The following is a 17,721-nucleotide window of genomic DNA, read 5'->3' as shown; positions in this document are numbered from 1 at the left end:
TTTACCAGCTATTGCCAAATTGATTTCCAAAATGGCTGTACCAATTTGTACTTGCACCTGCAGGAAATGAGTTCTGCTTTGACTACTTCTTGCTAACTTCTAGTTTTGTCACACTAATAATTGTTGTCAGTTTAGTGGTTGTGAAATGGTTTTCTGTTTTGATTGGCCTTTCTCTGATTACAAATGGTGTTGAATATATTTCCTATGTTTATTGGCCATTTGGGTTTCTTCCTGAGCAAACATTTGCGTTCTTTTGTCTTTTTGTGATTGATTTGTGAAGGTTCTTTATGTATTTTGATGGAGTTCACAAAGAAGTTAGTGGGATTTGTGTCCCCTTAGTGTTCTCCAGAATCCTGTCTTGCTGCTCTCCTAGCCCCTTCTCACCCCCTGCCCCCCAGTCATGTAGCTCACCATTCGGTACTCCTATTCAGTTTGTCAAAACTTATATTTCTTTTCTGCAGTAATGTGGTGGAACATCTCCTCTGGAAAACTGGACTTCCATTATGGTTCTCTCATCTGTGGGTGGTTGTCTAAGACAGTGTTGTACAGGGTTCCCAGACCACTGTCCAGAAGGACTGGAGCCAGTTCATGGGCCACTGCAGGATCCATGGCTGGGCTGAAGTCGGTATGCCTATTACCCAACACGTGGGTGGCTGAGACTTCTCAGCTCCCTTTGAGTGTGGTACTGGATCCTGCAGCTCCCACAGAGGCACTTTTGTCCATGATTAGATGCCAAATTACTGTTGTTGGAAGGGAGACAAAACGATGGATGTCTTATTCTACTCTGATGCTGATGTCACTCTGGTCCATTTCTAAATACTCTTTTCATTTGTTTCATCTTGTATAGTACCACATTGTTTTAATCGTTTCTTAGTCTTCACAGTTGTCTTAGCTATTTTTGGCTTTTTACTCTCACAAATGAATTTTAGGTTCTACTTGAGAAGTTCGTGAGATACTCATTTGTGATTTTAATTAGAATTTCATTCAATTTGCAGATCAATTTGGGGGAAATTGGTATATATATTTCTTTAGGTCTTTAATATCTTTCATAAATCTTATTTATAGTGGGAGTAGTGTAATTAAATATGCTTTTCATTATTATTTTAGATGGTTTAACATTTCATATTATAATTATATAGAATCTGATCCTAAATTTTTTTTACTTGGTTACTTTGTTTTAATGATTTTCTTTTGCTGGAAAAAAGATAACCTCACAAAAATACATAATTACCTGATGGGAGAATTACAGCGTATGCTGCGTTTACTAAGTCATAGTAATTACTTTTTCAGCATTACTCACTAGGCAAATATTTTACTGAACTTTACCTTGTAAATATCCATTTTTTAATGCCAGTTCTTGCAAACTATTCAGGTTTTGGTGTTTTTATAATTATAACAAATGGGTTTGCAGGTGTTAACAAGATTGTTTCAAAATATTTTAGTGCATTCACATGAGGTTTTTATAGGTGATATATTTAGATCTTCCAGAGACTATATTACATAATGATGTAAACATTGCCCAGCATACAGTTTTTAAAAAATACTCTCTTTATAGCAAGTTTTTTTCTGAGGTAAAAGTAGTTACTTTCTCATTGTGTCTAAAATACCCCTTTGCCTTGAAGGGGAACAGACTGTCTTTACCCATTTTAAGAATATATGGTTGATAGTATACTGTGTATTCATTTGCCATCACTACCACTCCCAGCCCTTGCCCCCTGCCCCCAGAAGGCAGTAAATTTGATATACTTTTCTCTTTCGTTAAAGGGAAACTGCAGTTTTCTTTGTATGGTTGAAAAGATTTTTGGCTGGCTTAGAGGATTGTGCAACTCTTAATCTCGAGGTTGTGAGTTCAAGCCCCATGTTGGGTGTAGAGATTACATATATACATACATTAAGTTTTAAAAAATGATTTTTGTGGTCACTTGTCACTTATCTCATTTAAAGTATGAGGTAGATTCTGCTCTTTAAGGTAATATGTCTAGTTCACATGTAGGCAGTTTTCTGAAAAAGAACAAATAACTTAAGGTACCACTGTCATCTCCTGTGAATTGTGGAACTCTTGCTCTTCCCGTGGGTTGATTACCTTGTGAATGTGTGTGTGCATGTGTACACACACAGTACAGAGCCAGTGAGGGCAGCAGTGTGAAGGATGTGTTAAGTGTAAGTGAAGCTTAATTTATTAACTACACCATGAATATAGGTAGATGTTCTAATATTTGCTTCTACTGTCCCATTATGTCCCCCAGCCCCACCCTTTGGTGTGCCTTCCCCATTTTGGAGACTACTCTGAGAAATTACAAATATAGTCAAAGCTCATTTAAATTTGTTTTTGTGTCTCATATTTCCAAGGATCATATATTTTGTTTAGAATAAAGTCGATGGTTCTTGAGGCTCCGTGACGGATTCTTGGCGGTTTATTGTACTGCTCTCCCCATTTTTGCTTATGCTTGAAATTTTCCATAGTAAAAAGCTTAAAAACTTTATGTTGCCACACAGTGATCAAAAGCTGAAAGGGAGGAAAGGATCAGGCTCTCCACAAGTGCCTTTCTTCTTTATCAAATAAAATCACCTTTCCTAGAACTCGCCCAGTATGCTTTCTCTTCTGCCTCATTGGCTTGAACTCACAGGACTTTTCCCCTACCCACCGTGCTTCCCGTGCCCACACATCCTTTTTCATTTGCCCTCAGGAATATCAAAGCTAAATTTGTAAACAAAGAATCCTGAAGCTTGGAAAGCTTCCTTTCTTCTTTTCATTTTTAAAATGATTGATAAGCTCTTTGTTACTGTTTCTTTGTGTGTGTGTGATTTAATATTTTTTAACATAATTTTGTTATTTTTATAAGCAGCCTTAAGTGTTTTGAAGAATAAGTGGTGATATTAGTAAAAACAAGCAATCGCTAGACATTTTATTTCTGGTATCTTTTTCTCTTCCAACTGATGAGATATTGCATTCTTATAGATGAGACCTTTAATAAAACTAAAAATTTTACTAACTGGATTAGTAAAAGCTGTTGGAATATTGATTTTTTGTTTAAGATTTTATTTATTTACTTGAGATAGAGTGAGTGAGAGAGGTAGCACGAGTGGGAGAGCAGAGGGAGAGGGAGAAGCAGGCTCCCCACTGAGCAGGGAGCCTGATGTGGGGCTCGATTCCAGGACCCTGGGACCATGACCTGAGCCAAAGGCAGACGCTTAACTGACAGAGCCACCCAGGCACCCTGGAATATTGATATTTTTAAAGTAACATTTTACCTTAAGAAGTCCATTTCAGTTTCCAGGTATCAGGATGCCTGGGTGGTTCAGTCAAGCACCTGCCTTTGGCTCAGGTCATGCTCTCAGGGTCCTGGGATCGAGTCCCGCATCGGGCTCCCCGCTCAGTGGGGAGCCTTCTCCTCCCTCTGCCTGTAGCTGCCCCTGCTTGTGCTCTCTCTCTCTCTCTCTCTGACAAATAAATAAAAATCTTTAAAAAAATAATTTCCAGGTATCAAAATGGAGCATTATTTTTTTCTGGAAATGTTACTTTCAGCTTTAAATTTTTTGTCAGATGGTAGTAACAATCTCTTATTTTCTTTCTTTCTCAGATATGGAATATATGAACGCTGCCGAGAATTGGTGGAAGCAGGTTATGATGTACGGCAACCAGACAAAGAAAATGTTACACTCCTCCATTGGGCTGCCATCAATAACAGAATAGATTTAGTCAAGTATGTGTTTTCTGTATTTTAAAGTAATTATTTATTATAAAATTATTACAAATAATTATAAAAGTTAATACTTTCTAAAATTCATTGCTTTTAAAATGTAATTTCTGTGTACCTTTTTTTCCTGAAAATTGTTTTAACATATATTGAATACGCATTATACAAGGTATTGTGCTGAGTGCTTTTTCATGTATCTTTCCTTTAATTTTAATTCTTGAAATAATCATTGCTGTCCTCCTGATGTGGAAACTGAAGCATATATAGATTAAATATGTTACCAATGACATGCAGCTAATAAAAGTTGGAATCAGGATTTCAGCAGTGTAATTTGCAGCTCACATTCAAAATGTGAATTCTGTGGGGAAAAAGCTACAAAAGAAAAGAGGGGTTACAAAAATAATAGGTAATAATAATCTGTTTTAAGTATTCTTGCCAGCATAAGTGATGAATACATATTAAGTGTAAATGGTTTTTGTTACTTGCTGCTAATCTGCTTGCTTGGTATTAATAAGAGGTAGTTAGATAAGCAAGGGTCAGGGTAATAAGCAGTCTTAGTAAATCTAGTTTAGTAGTCTCTGACAATTTGGACATAAGTTCTTCAAATGAAGACATGAATCTGAAATAAACTAGCTGCAGATATGCACTTAAGTACAGCATACAGAGTCTAGAGACAACTAGGGTATTAAGGCTAGGGAAAAGAAATTGCCCTTTTGAATACTAAAGGAAGGTTAAGCAGGTAATCACTTTCTTCCAGAGAGCATATCTCCATTTTATTTGTTCCTTTTTTATTCTTGTGTGTCTGACCTTCCCTCTGCCTTCGATAATGGGTCTCCTGATGTCTAATTCTGTTTTTGTTTGTTGGAAAATGTTTTTATTTCATCTTCATTTGTGAAAGAAATTTTCACATGGTATAGAAATCTAGGTTGGCAGTTTTTGTTTGTTTTATTTTTGTGTTTTACCTATTGAAAATAACATTCCTCTGTTTTCTGGCTTCTGTTACTATTGAGAAATCAGTCTAAATATTGTACTTTTGAAGGCGTTTTTTTTCCCCTGTCTGCTTTTAAGATTTTTCTCTGTTTCTGGTTTTCTGCAGTTTCATGATGATGTAAGTAGGTGTGGATTTCTTTTTATTTACCCTGAATGAGATTGCAAGGAATTCTTGATTCTTTGGATTGATGTTTTCATCAGTTCTGGGAAAAATCTCAACTGTTATTTCTTCAACTATTGCTTCTACCCCATTCTTTTTTTTGCTCTCCTTCTGGAACTACAGTTAAACGTCTGTTTGACCTTTTCATTGTATACTCTGTGTCTCTTCTCTTTTGTATGTGCTGTCCTTTGGTGTGCTTCATTCTGGAAACTTCTGACTTACCTTCCAGTTCATTTATTCTTTCTATGTATAATCTGCTGTTAAATCTATTCAGTGTGTTCCTGATTTTATTTTCCAGTTCTAGAATTTTTATCATTTATCTTTTTCAAACCTGTATTACTTAAATCATCGGTGGCTGAAATTTTCAATCTTGTCTTGTATACTTGAATGTAGTAAATATAGTTACTTTATAATTGTACCTGAGAAGATAATCTGTATCTGTTAATGTTGTTCCTTCCTGTGCCTGATTATCTTTAAATATGTACTAGACAGTGTGTTTGAAAATTATTTGTTGAATAATTTGAGGCCTAAGATGAGACTTCCTTTTGTTTCTGCTAGGCCCACCTTTAATTTAATTTCAAGGCTTTAGATTTTCTGGATTCCTCAGGTGGCTGAAGACCAGGCTAGAGCCAGGTTTACTTCTGGTTCATAATTACTGCTACAGTGTAACATTTTGGGGTCCCAACCTTTGTTTTGCTTTTGCCTCTTTAGCTTGCTTCTTGGCCAACTCTTCTGTGTCAGCAAATTATCTCTAGGGCAGATGGTGCCCAAGCAGTTTTCTAACTTCTCCAGATTTTAACCCTCTCCTGAATCTTGGCCTGGTTAATGCTCTTAATCTTCTTAGGTTTTACTTTTTAGGAAATGTTCCTCAGATTTCATTGAACTTTTTTAGTTTTCTTTAATGGAAGAGTTGATTCAAATGATCTAACCTCTCAACCTCTGTTTTTCAGTTAGTGTTATTTTAATCAAAATAGTGTATAAACACTTTGAAAACTCAAATAGTACTTAAAGGCTTACAATGGAAAATGGCAGTCCTTCCCCACCCTCTCTGTCCTGTAGCCCAGAAATAACTATTTTTAGCCCTTGAACTGTTTCTTTCAGTATTTACTCTTTATTTTATCTATTTATGTTGCTACATTTATCTAGAAAAAAATGACAGCAAAACATTTTTTCTCCTTTTTCATTTTAAATATGTACCTTCAAGATTTCTCATTGTCAGTACAAATAAGAGCTGTATCATTCTTTTTAAACAGCTATATTATGTTCAGTTATATGGGTTTAATTTATTTAATGGTTTTCCTGTTGATGGACATTTAGATTGATTTTGGTGTTTTTACCATTAGCAACCACTGGTGTAATTGTTATCTTGGTCACATATCATTTTGCTATGTTCATATATATCTGTAAAATTTATAGGAGTAAAAAAGTAAGAAAGATGAATTTTGAATTTTAATAAATATTGCCAACGTTTATGCTGTTATTTCTTGATTTATCACTTACTATATTTTGACTATTTTTGGGATTTCTAGGTGTCCTAGATCTCCTCACCACTAATAATTCTTCCATCCTCTACTATAGTTTTAGTTAAATCACCATGCAAAGTTTAAGTTGTTGTGTATAAATTCTCAGTGCTAAGTCCAGAAGTGTTCTATGATTATCTATTCTTTCCTTGTGGAATTTTGATTTTTGCCGGAAGTAACAGTTATTTCATTTTTAAAACTTTCTCTATGTTGTAACTAATTCTTCTCATACTCTTAGAAGTGTAAAATCCCTCTGTATAGCAAACAGTATTAGCTAATTGATCCGTTCCATTTTTGGAGGTGGGGGATAGAGGAAATCATTTCTGAATTCTCCACTTTTCTGCTCCAACCCAGATTGTTTGCTCTTTAGAGCTACTAAGCAGCCATTATCGTGAGACTTTTCCTTTGCCATTATTCTGGGAAATCCCTTTGCTCCAGTGTTGGTCTCAGTTTCCTGGATCTCAGGTTTTTGTCTCTTTTGGGTTGCTACCTGGTTTTAGTAGAGCACAATTTCTGATAGCTTTCTGAGAGAGAGAGAGAGAGCACTTGGGAGGTAAATGTTTTGAAGTTACTATCATTTCTGCCCTTACACCTTATTGGTGATTTAGCTGAGCATGGACTTACAGATTAAAAGTAGTTTTCTCAGAATTTTGAAGCATTACCTTATTATTTTTTTAATTTGTATATTACTATTGAGATTCTGTTGGTTAAAAAATTTCCATTTGTCTTGTGTTTAAAAAATAAACAAGAAAGTCTGAAGTGAGAAATACAGACGAAAAGACTTGATGCTGCCTGCCTTACAAATGTTCCAAGCTACTTGTGAACTAGTGGGGTTATAGAATAAAGTCAGTAATTGTAGAGTGGGTTAATAATCGGTGCCTGTACATATTATATCTTCAGGTAGGTAAACTTAATTTTTCACAATGCATAATCTAGCAAGTTACTTTCCCAAAACAAACATGGTGAGTAAAGGCAGTTTCCAATAACAACTGGTATTCATAGCCTCAGGGTTACTTTTTCTGCTGACTCTGGAATTACACCCCTCCTTAAAAGTTACAGCATATCCATAGTACAGCAAATAGTATGAACATCATATTTGCATAGGACCCTCATACTCCTAGGTCCTATGGGAGTGGCTTGAGGTTATCCAGATGGATATAGCACATGTAGTGGGTTTGTATTGCATCTTGGGGAATTCAGTGCTTTTATAATAAGAGCAAGCTTGCTCTTTGTTCCAGAGGGAGACATTACCTCATCTCTCAAGGTTGTTTGATACAAACACAACTCGGAGAATGACCTGTGTAAAAGTGGTCAGGGCCTTGCATTCTACTCATATACCTAGCAAGACATATGGGAACGTGAGAGATCCAGGGAGAAGTGTCTCTTCTAAGAGTTATGTTCCATCAGGGTATATTAAAGGAACTTACTGCAAACAAAGTAGTTGCGTCACTTTCATGATGATGAGGTATAAAGTAAGTATAATATGGAAAGGAGGAGACCTTCGCCTTAGCCTGGATTGTTTGTATTTCTAATGTTTTCAAGTGAAAGTCTTTATTTCTGAGCTTTACCCCCCAATGTAATAAAACAGAAAGGATTATCTCAAGCTCTTGTCTTCAATAATGTCTTGTTACCTTAGGATTCTTTTTCAAGAGTAAGTAATAGTACTTGATTTCAGTTTGATTTCAAGTCAAAGCTTTATTAAGGAATATGGGGCTTTGTTAAAACATTGAGTTTAAAGTTTTCTGAGAACACATTGTATGTGTGGCTTATTCTTCTTCCCCTGGGAACATTACATTTTTTTTTTCTTTATCCCTGACTTTGTGAGAGCTCACATTACTGTGTACTGATATAGCTGGCTTTATTTATTTATTTATTTATTTATTGACTTACTTTAAATCCAGTTTATGACCATTAAATGGCCACTTTTTCTGGAAACTTGCTTCTTTGGATTAGGGAGGTGTTCTTGCATGGTGCCCTCAAGAGTGCCTCACTTTCGTTTTCTCTGTTTTCCCCCCGGGAACTCAGATACTGAAACCAACCAGATTGATTCTTTTTCTTATCATCATCCCAAGTACTTTTTTTTTCCATTTTATGTATTTATTTATTTTAGAGAGAGGTAGAGAGCATGAGCGGGGGTGGGCAAGTGGTGACGGGCAGAGAGGGAATGCCAAGCAGACTGCACTGAGCGTTGGACCCCCACGTGGGGCTTGATCTCACAAGCCTGAGATCATGACCCGAGCTGAAATCAAGAGTAGGACGCTCAACCCACTGAGCTACCCAGGCGCCCCATATCCCAAGTAGTTTTTATCGCCCAGTATAGCTGTTGTACTTTGGGGGGATTTTCTTAATTTATGTAATTTATCTTCTAATGCTTCCTTTGAATTTCTAAATTTATCTATTTCCTTTTCAATTTTCAAGCATTTTTTTCTCTTGATTTCTGCACCCCCCTTTTAAGAAAAAATATTTTGTTCTTCGTATCATGAATATATTATCTTCTCTTACTTTTTGGAGGATATTAATTGTAATTTTTGTTTTCTTTTTTCTTCTCTATTATCTGTTTATGTTAGCTTCTCTTTATTTGAAACTTCTCCTTCCATATTTGAAACTTTCCTCAATTATTTGGTCATATTTAGGAGAGACATAACAAAGCTGATTGGAAGTTGTAGAACTTAGATCATAACAGGAACCTCCCAAATGTCTGTTTCTAGAAATTTTTCTCTGGGGTTGTTCAGTGTCTCTTAGAGAAAAATCTTTTGATCTCTTTGTGGGAAGGAGTTCAGTTATGTCTGCCAGCTGACCTGAACAAGGAGAGGAGCCGGGGGTTGTAGTTGTTGTTTAGAGTGTTAACTTTCATTGAATTGCTATTTTCAGTATAGTGTCTCATATGGTTCTCTGATTTAATTCCATGTGTCTCAAATTTCTCTGGTAAAGGTACACTGAATACCCTTTTCAGCAAATGCCGAATGGTTGAGTGTTGAAATCAGTGTGAGCCTGAGGCTGGAGCCAGAAATCATCGTCATACAATGAAGCTTAGGGACATAAGAATAAATCTGAACTTGAAGAGTTTGAGTTATTATTACAATAATATTAAAATTTTGAGTAGTCACATTTTAAGATTGAACATTACAGTACACAAAGAAATACTTGTCTAGCACCGTCAGCTGCTTGTTTCAGTGTCACTAAAATGCCTGTTTGTGATGCTAAATACTGAACTTTCAGTGAGAACATAAGTTACAAAACAACAGTTTTTTCAGCAATTTTTATTAACTTTGAACCAGTGTTTCTGTTTATACTCTAGTATTTTCATTGCATTCTACAGAGGTAACAATTACCTTTAATCCCTTAGTCTGTCTAGGGTTTTATAACATATCGGGGTTTGCTTCTCATTGGTGTCCCCCTCTGGAGACATTTGAGTTTTAAGTATTTACTTTTCATCTTTCAAATACTTGTTGATATCTCTTGTTCATCGATGACCTGGTCTCAAAACCTAGGGATCATTCATTGGTACCTACAGGAACATTCCTTGATAACCTTGTAGTATGCAGGGAGGCTTGAGTTTAAAAATAAGAATTACATGATCATTTCAGAATTGTGTAGTTTTGAGCTAGGGTCTTACAGCTATAAAGAATAACATGTTATAAAAAGTTAGTACTTCCCTGCCAGTAGTTTACAATGAAAAGGTGATAGAAGTTGTTCTTTAGTTTGCAGGAAAAAAAAATTCTCCTATCCCTGTGGGGGTAAAAAAAAAGAAAAAGTTGTACTTTAGAACCAGTCTGGAAATCATTCATTGCTGTAGCCCTAGCCAAGATTTGAAATGTGAGTAAAAATAACTCAGGAACAAATATATTGACTGTAGAGAAGGTAATAAAATTGCCTTAAAAAAACATCACAGCTCTTATCAAAGTTGTTCTTTGGCTGAGCTATACTTCTCTTTGGGCTCAAAAAACCATTTTCAACTATTATATAATGTCTACCAAGTTCCTTAAGAAAGAATTTAGGAATAGTTAAATGTTTGTGTTCAGACTAATGTCTTTGATATTTTGGACTGGAAATATTTTAGTCTGGAAATATTTTGTTACATTACTTTAAACTATTTTACATGATAGAGTGGAGTTTGGCCCTTTATTACATAATGCTTTAAAAATACCAATTTAACAGATACATAAAGCAATAAATTTCTGAATCAAGCATGTAAGTATGAATATATTAAATGTTTAAAACTGTACATTCGAAGTAAATGCATTAGTGTTCTGAAGTGGTAGTCACTTAGAACAGTTTAAGAATCTCAGTAAATCTCAGCATTTGACATCAAAGGCTTGAAATCATTTGTATTCAAGATTCATTCATTGATCAATCCAAAGTAAACATTATGATAAGCAGCTAGGTCCTGTTCATTTCAGAGGATATCAAGACGTTATAATGTTAATATATTAAGCAATGAGGTGGTTCTTTCTTTTTAAAGCAACACAGCTTTAAAAGTATAACAAGGCATTGTAAAGAACCTCTGTGTTATACTTAAAATTTATAAAATTCTTGTACGTATATTGTTTGCTTTAATGTACAGTAATTTTGTGAGGAAAGTAAAGCTCATAAAGCTGAGCTCCCTATAGTAGACTAAGTGGCCTATTCTCCAACTTTCTCTCTGCTGTGCTCTGATCCAAGTCTTTGTGGTTCTCTGACTGCCTTCTTTTTTATATGACTGTTATTGGCATTACTATTCTTTTTTGTAACTTTAAAAATTACTTTCCTTTTACTTCTAGAACAAAAGAGTAATGTGTTTGATATAAAATTCTACTAAATATATTTTTTAAATATCACAAAAGACTGTTTATCATCAAAGGCATAAACTAGCATGAGGTCTACAATGAAAAACATCTTTTTATTTTTTACATAATTTCTTAAAATTGAAAATGAAAGTTGTCTAAATTATTTAAAATTTTGTCTTATAGATACTATATTTCGAAAGGTGCTATTGTGGATCAACTTGGAGGAGACCTAAATTCCACTCCATTGCACTGGGCCACAAGGTTTAAATTTGCTTCTGGATTTTTTTTCTTTTGGTTCCTTTATTAGTCTATAACTAAACAACTTTTCCTTTTTTAATGATATGCTAAAATGAATGCGAAAACTTATGCTAATAGTTAATATCAACAGTATATTAATATATTGCTATACAGTGTGACCTGCATTGGCAGCAAAGTTTATTGTCCCCAAGTGTCTTTAGGGAATTCACCATGCTGATATTAATCCAGTTAGTTTACGATTGAGTTAAACTTTGGATTTGTAAATGTAATACTTACACAGCCTCTATGTATTTACAATTAAAGAAGTTGTCCGGTTCATGGGACAATTAAGATTATATTTGAATAGGATTAATAGAATATAGGAACTATTTGTTACATTTTTAAAGAAGTTATAAGTATCTTTATAAAATTTAAAAGACTTATTTCAGTTGAGACTTAAGAACCATAAAATCCTAAGCATGTCTTGACATAAACATATTTTAAGAAATAAAAAAAAATTGTGTAATCTTTTCCACCATTGCCCTATTTAAGAAAGATCTTTCCAGGAGATCCTGTTTGAAATAACATTATATATTTAAGTGTTTATTCTTTTATGTTTTAGACAAGGTCATCTATCTATGGTTGTGCAACTAATGAAATATGGTGCAGATCCTTCATTAATTGATGGAGAAGGATGTAGCTGTATTCATCTGGCTGCTCAGTTTGGACATACCTCAATTGTTGCTTATCTCATAGCAAAAGGACAGGTAAAAAAATCACAATGGTGTGGATTTTAATCAGATGTTCTTCATGGTTTAAATGCCTATTATCATTGGTGTTACAAGTGTAACAACCTGATGATATTTAAATAGTACTTTCTGATGGATGAAGAGAAAAGATAATATAGTTAGTTTGATATTGAGGTAATATAGTTAAGTTAAAAATAAGATATTCAAAAACCAGATAATGATCCATTAAGTTGCATCTTTTATTTCTGAGAATGATAGAAATGAATCCCAGAAAGTAAGAAAATTTAGGTATCTTATTTTCGCCTTACTTATATCTTTTGAATATAATCTGAATTCACTTAAACTTTTTTGAACATTTTGCTGCTTATTAAGTTACTTCTCAGAGTGGGGGATAAATTCTTTAGGATCAGTTTCTCATTTTCTGCTGCATAAAATAATGCTGCTTCTTACATGTCAGAATACTGCTTATGATTTAAGTGCTTCTTCCTGATTTTTCATGAATGTGTACTGACTATAATCACATTAAACAGGTACCTATATTTTTGTGATAAATGTATTTTGTTGAAATTAATGTCACTCAGTTTTTCTTTCATGTGTTTTCTCTGGTTATATTTAAACATTAGCTTTATAGCTAAGGATCTCATCATAAGAGTAAGATAAATGATTTTAATTCATTGCTGTTAACATATTTATTTTAAAGTTTATGCAGATTTGGAATTTGAGTAGTATTTATTTTATGAATACTTTGTTGTTGGCAGTGCTACACAATGACAATTGTGTGTTGTGCATTATAGTGTAAGAGGCATAGACTGGCTGATTGCTGGAAGGGGGACGTTATTATCTATTATGGTGTTTACAGACTCCCCCCAAAATCTAATGGCTTTAGAACAATACAAACCATTTATTGCCTTAGGTTGACTGGGCTTGGCTGGGTGGTTCTTTACCTTGTGGTAATGGCTGGGGGCTACAGTTATCTGGGGGCTTGACTGGAATGGAGGATGGGTCACTCATACCTTATGCCTTAATAGGAATGTAAAAGACTGGGTTCAGTTGAGTGCTGAGATAGCAAGTCCTCTCTTTTACTCCATGTAGTCTTAGAATTCCTTCTCCATGGTACCCCTGCACATAGTCTTTATAGGAGGGAAGTAGACTTCTTCCGTGGTGGGAGCTCCCAAAGGAACAAAAGCAGAAGCAGTCTGCCTTTTTTAAGTCTTATGTCTTGAACTGGCACAGCAACATTTCTGTTCCATTCTGTCAGTTAAAGCAAGTAACAGGGCCAGTTCATGTTCATTGTGGGAACAGATGGGTAGAGCAGCAGGTGAGGTTTATTGGGGGCCATGTTTGGATACTAGCTGCCACAGGAGATTACTTTCATTCTCCCAAGTTTCTTTTAGACTGGGGTTTGGAGCAGTGGATGGTGCTGTAACACATGATAGTGTCGTTAGTGGTCTTTTATTTTGCAGGTATAAATTTACAATATGAGTTCACTGTTTCTTTTGTTTTTTTAACTGGGTAAGAGAAGTGGTGTAAGTTTTTTGTCTTTTTGTTAGCTTACTGATTTTGGGGTTTGGATGTTTCAGTAATCTTTTTAACTCTGGTAGAGGATGTTGGCTATAAAATCCTTATGAGACAGGGATTTCTACCTGTCACAGTACCTTTCGTATAATAAATGCACAATGATAATAAATGTCTGGCAATTTGTTTTCTTTTTCATGAGTAAGTTCGTTTTTGTTTTTATTTTTGTTTTTTTTACTACAAAACTAACATGCTTATTGAAAATAGTTGAATATAAGAGAAGAGTATGACTTAGAAAATGAAACTCCACCTCTTCCCTTACCCCTCCCCCCCACAGATCACTTTCTTTAACAGTTTAGTATACTATTTTCCCAGAATTTTTTCCATGTATACACTAATTATAAAAGAAAACTCCTCTAGTGTTCATCCCATCATACTTTGAATGGAGTCCAAAGTCGTTCCCCACAGAAGCACTACAGAACCATGTGTAGTGTAGTCTGAGATAACTCACAGGCCCATCTTTTGTCATCTCCCCCTTACTCTGCTTTGACACACCAGTCTTCCTGCTGTTCCTTGAACAGCCATGCTGTTGTCTTTGGGCCTTTGTGCTTGATCTTATCTTCTGCTTGGTAAATCCTTTCCTTAGTCACACAGTTCTCTTTCTGTCTTACTTCAATCAGATGTTTGCTCACATCTTACTAGTTTTGATTAGTTCCCAATTATAAGTAATAATAAAATTAGTATATTTTTATTTTTTCTTTCTCTTCCCTGTCTTTCACTGACTTTAGTCTATAATATTGTTTTTTTTAGTGTTAACTTTGTTCTGATAAATATAACTACATTTCTATTACTTGATTTTTCACCTTTAAGTAATATTCTTTGACTCATAGCTATTACAGATTAGGTACTTACACTTTCTTTTCAACCTTTTTCCATTTTCTCCATTTTTTGTTAATTGTATCAGTTTTACATCCTTAGGGCATATAACATTTCCATTTAGTTTGTCATTCTGTTCTTTACATTTGTTTCATTTTAGTTATACTGTTAAAATATATTTAGTGCTCACTACCAACTCTTTTGGATGATTTTCAGGAGAAAAGGGAAAATGCTAAGTTATGGAGCCCTGTTGATCATGGAATCCCCATAAGCTTTTGATCTGGGCTTGTTAATTCTTCCTAATAGAGAATACCCATACGTCCAGGCTGAACTTGGAAAAGAAGTACCAAGTTTTAAACCCCAACCCAAAGAAAGAAAAGGTTGAATTTCATTTTTCTTTTAGTACTCTAGAGATGTGGCATTATTTTACATTTTTGATTTTACTTATTGATATTTTTTAATACCATCACTTTTTTAAAAAGATATGAAAAAACAACTAAGAAGGAAGAAGAAACTAAAACAAGAATTTACGTGTTTGTTTTAATTGGACATCAAATTTAGTTGGGCTCTCTTGAAATTAGGACCCTGGAGGAAGTAAAATAGTTAGTACTTGACTCATATAAAGAACTAGGAAGCTTCTCATTTCTGAAATTTTCTTAAAGATTTTTATTGAAAAAAAAAGTCAGTGTGTATATTGGAAATAGTGAGGTTACATAAGATGTTCCCAACCACAGTTAACGTAAATCTGTAAATGGATTTATAATGGATAAGGTGTAACTTTTGATTACAGTGTTCATGATGAGGGACTAAATCTAATGATGTCCAAGGATGTGTGTTCTAGGTGTCTAATGTACTGGTTCTCAGCATTTTTTCTGCTTCAGTACACTTGGCTAGTTCACATTTGAGACATACTCCCATCGGTAATAGTGGCTCACATAGAACTGCTGTATAGAAGTATAGAGTGTTTTGCAGTGTACTCACTATAACTCTGTCCCCTCTGCACTGACTGGTGTATTAGATAGATAATGCAACTTGGATTAGAACTGCTGCCTTTATATAATCCAGGAATGGGTGATAGGGAAGGGAAGAAGAGGAAACTTACTATCTATTGAATGTCTGTTATGTTCTAGGCTGTGGACTAGGTGCTTTACACACATTATTCCATTTGATCATCACAGGGATCTAATGAAGCCATTATTTATATTTGCATTTTTAGATGAGGAAGCCGAAGCATAGAGAATTTTGCCAGTCTTATAGCTGTTAAGTGGCGCAGCTAAGAATTCAAAACCTTGTCTGTCTTATTCTAAAGCCTATGCCTTTCCCAAACGAGTAGGTAGATAAACTTGTCGTTTCACTTAGCAAATGGTTTTTGATCATTTACTCTGCTGGGGACTGAGAATACAAAGATGAAATTAATATAAGTTCAATTGTCAAAGAACTCCTGTTCTAGTTAATGAGATAAATATCTCAGGCATATAGGATAATTAGTCCAGATTGGAGTTAGGAGAGAGAATTTTAGGGAAGTGAAACTGATAGAATCCCTGATGCATCAGGATGTCTTGAAAGGAGATTTAGATAACTAGGGAAGAGTTTTGGTTGACTAGATGGTAGTTTTCATTGTAATGTGTTAAAAAAACTAAGGAAGGGGGGGAAGTGCCATAGGAAAGCAAAAAGTTGGGTAGGAGAAGAAAAATAATCATGGTTTACTACACTATTTTGCTGGGAATAGTATTCATATACATTTATAATAATATAAATATCAAACATTTATAGAACCAAAAATACAATAGATCTCTTGGGATAACAGAGAGGTGCATATTTGTGATGGGTCAGGAAGAGTAAAGAGAGAAATTCTCATTCTGCATACTGAAGAGTCTCAGAAGATAATGCCTAAAACTGAAAAATCAGAAAGTAGTAATTCAAGCATCTTATTTTAAGATGTGGAGGGCTAAAAGAGGTGAAAATAGTGGGGAGTAAGGCAGAGAATTGCTTTATTACCACAAATTTTACAGAATTATTTGTCTCTAAAAATGTACATGCATAACAATAAAAAGCAAACAGACTTTTTTGAGTTTATTGAAAAGATAGGTCTTTTTATTCTTTGTTTTGAAATGCCTAGAAATAAACAGGGTTTCCTTATTCCCTCTTATCATGAATTAGTATAAATCAGTTTTTCACAGACTTAAATCATTTAACTTATGCTCTGTGGTTGAAAGATGAAGAAGAGTAGGTCAAGATCTTTAAATGCAAAACATTGAAAGGGTGATTAAAGCATCTGAAAAAGGAAATCTATAAATGTATGCTAATTAAATACATATTTAATGTATAGTCAATTAAATATATGCCCATTAATTAAAATATTTAGTGACAATAGTTTTATTTTAAAAAATTAAAAAAATTTTTCATAAATCAGCCTTGATTGAGGAGTGTTATATTGGCTTCTCTTGTGATATGTAAATTAGATTTTTCCAAGTAAATTTGGTAGAAACTTAGAAATTTTTACAGTCTGACTTTTTTCTTTTTATTCTATCAGGATGTAGATATGATGGATCAGAATGGAATGACACCTTTAATGTGGGCAGCTTATAGAACACATAGGTATGTAATCATTATAAAATATTTATTCAGATCATTTTCAACATATTAAGATGTAAAATAAATGAGAAAAAGCAGTTAATGTTCTATTAATATTTAAAATTCTTATTATGAGTACATAGTATATAATAAATTACCTTTTTGAATATTTGAGTCTCTGTGCTTACCTTGACCTTGGTAATTGTAGTATTCTTAATCTGTTCCTCTTTTAGCAATTTTTAAGAATGAAAGATGTTATCTTATTCTTAAAACTTTTTTCATGTTATTTGTATATTGGCAGGTTTAATATATTAATTAGTAAGTCACCTGAAAACATTTTTGGAACAATCCAGATTTAAACTTAAAAATTTAATTGTTTAATTATATAGATATTAATGAGCTTACTCCTTAATCAAAATCAGAAAATGTCAGGACCAAGTATGCTCTCTTTTGAGGGGCCATACTTTATATGGTGTTGCACATACTTAATACTTCATATTAGAATGTTCTGTCAATACTGATTATAAGGTTGAGTATAGGTTAGATTAGAAGTGTTCCAAGATGGAATGCAAACGCAACCACAATCAGTTTAGTGTCTGTAATGATTTCTATAATTGAAATTAGGGTTGTTGTTGT

At 34.1% G+C, this 17,721-nt stretch overlaps 1 protein-coding gene across 2 annotated transcripts in view; it reads left to right on the top strand.

Moving 5' to 3' along the window:
- The window catches only part of ZDHHC17 (zinc finger DHHC-type palmitoyltransferase 17), a 93,750-nt gene that overhangs the window by 28,992 nt on the left and 47,037 nt on the right, over window positions 1-17,721 (top strand). For both annotated transcript variants that reach the window (XM_027593141.2, XM_027593142.2), the window contains exons 3-6: window positions 3,582-3,704; window positions 11,318-11,395; window positions 11,994-12,138; window positions 17,045-17,109. In XM_027593141.2, the coding sequence (XP_027448942.1) occupies window positions 3,582-3,704; window positions 11,318-11,395; window positions 11,994-12,138; window positions 17,045-17,109 (411 nt within the window). The remainder of the gene's footprint in view (window positions 1-3,581; window positions 3,705-11,317; window positions 11,396-11,993; window positions 12,139-17,044; window positions 17,110-17,721) is intronic.

Source organism: Zalophus californianus, chromosome 9 (genome assembly GCF_009762305.2).
Source record: "Zalophus californianus isolate mZalCal1 chromosome 9, mZalCal1.pri.v2, whole genome shotgun sequence".
NCBI classification, from domain to species: Eukaryota; Metazoa; Chordata; class Mammalia; order Carnivora; family Otariidae; genus Zalophus; species Zalophus californianus.
The sequence above is the reverse complement of the archived record's forward strand: the minus strand, read 5'-3'. Positions and strand labels throughout refer to the sequence as shown.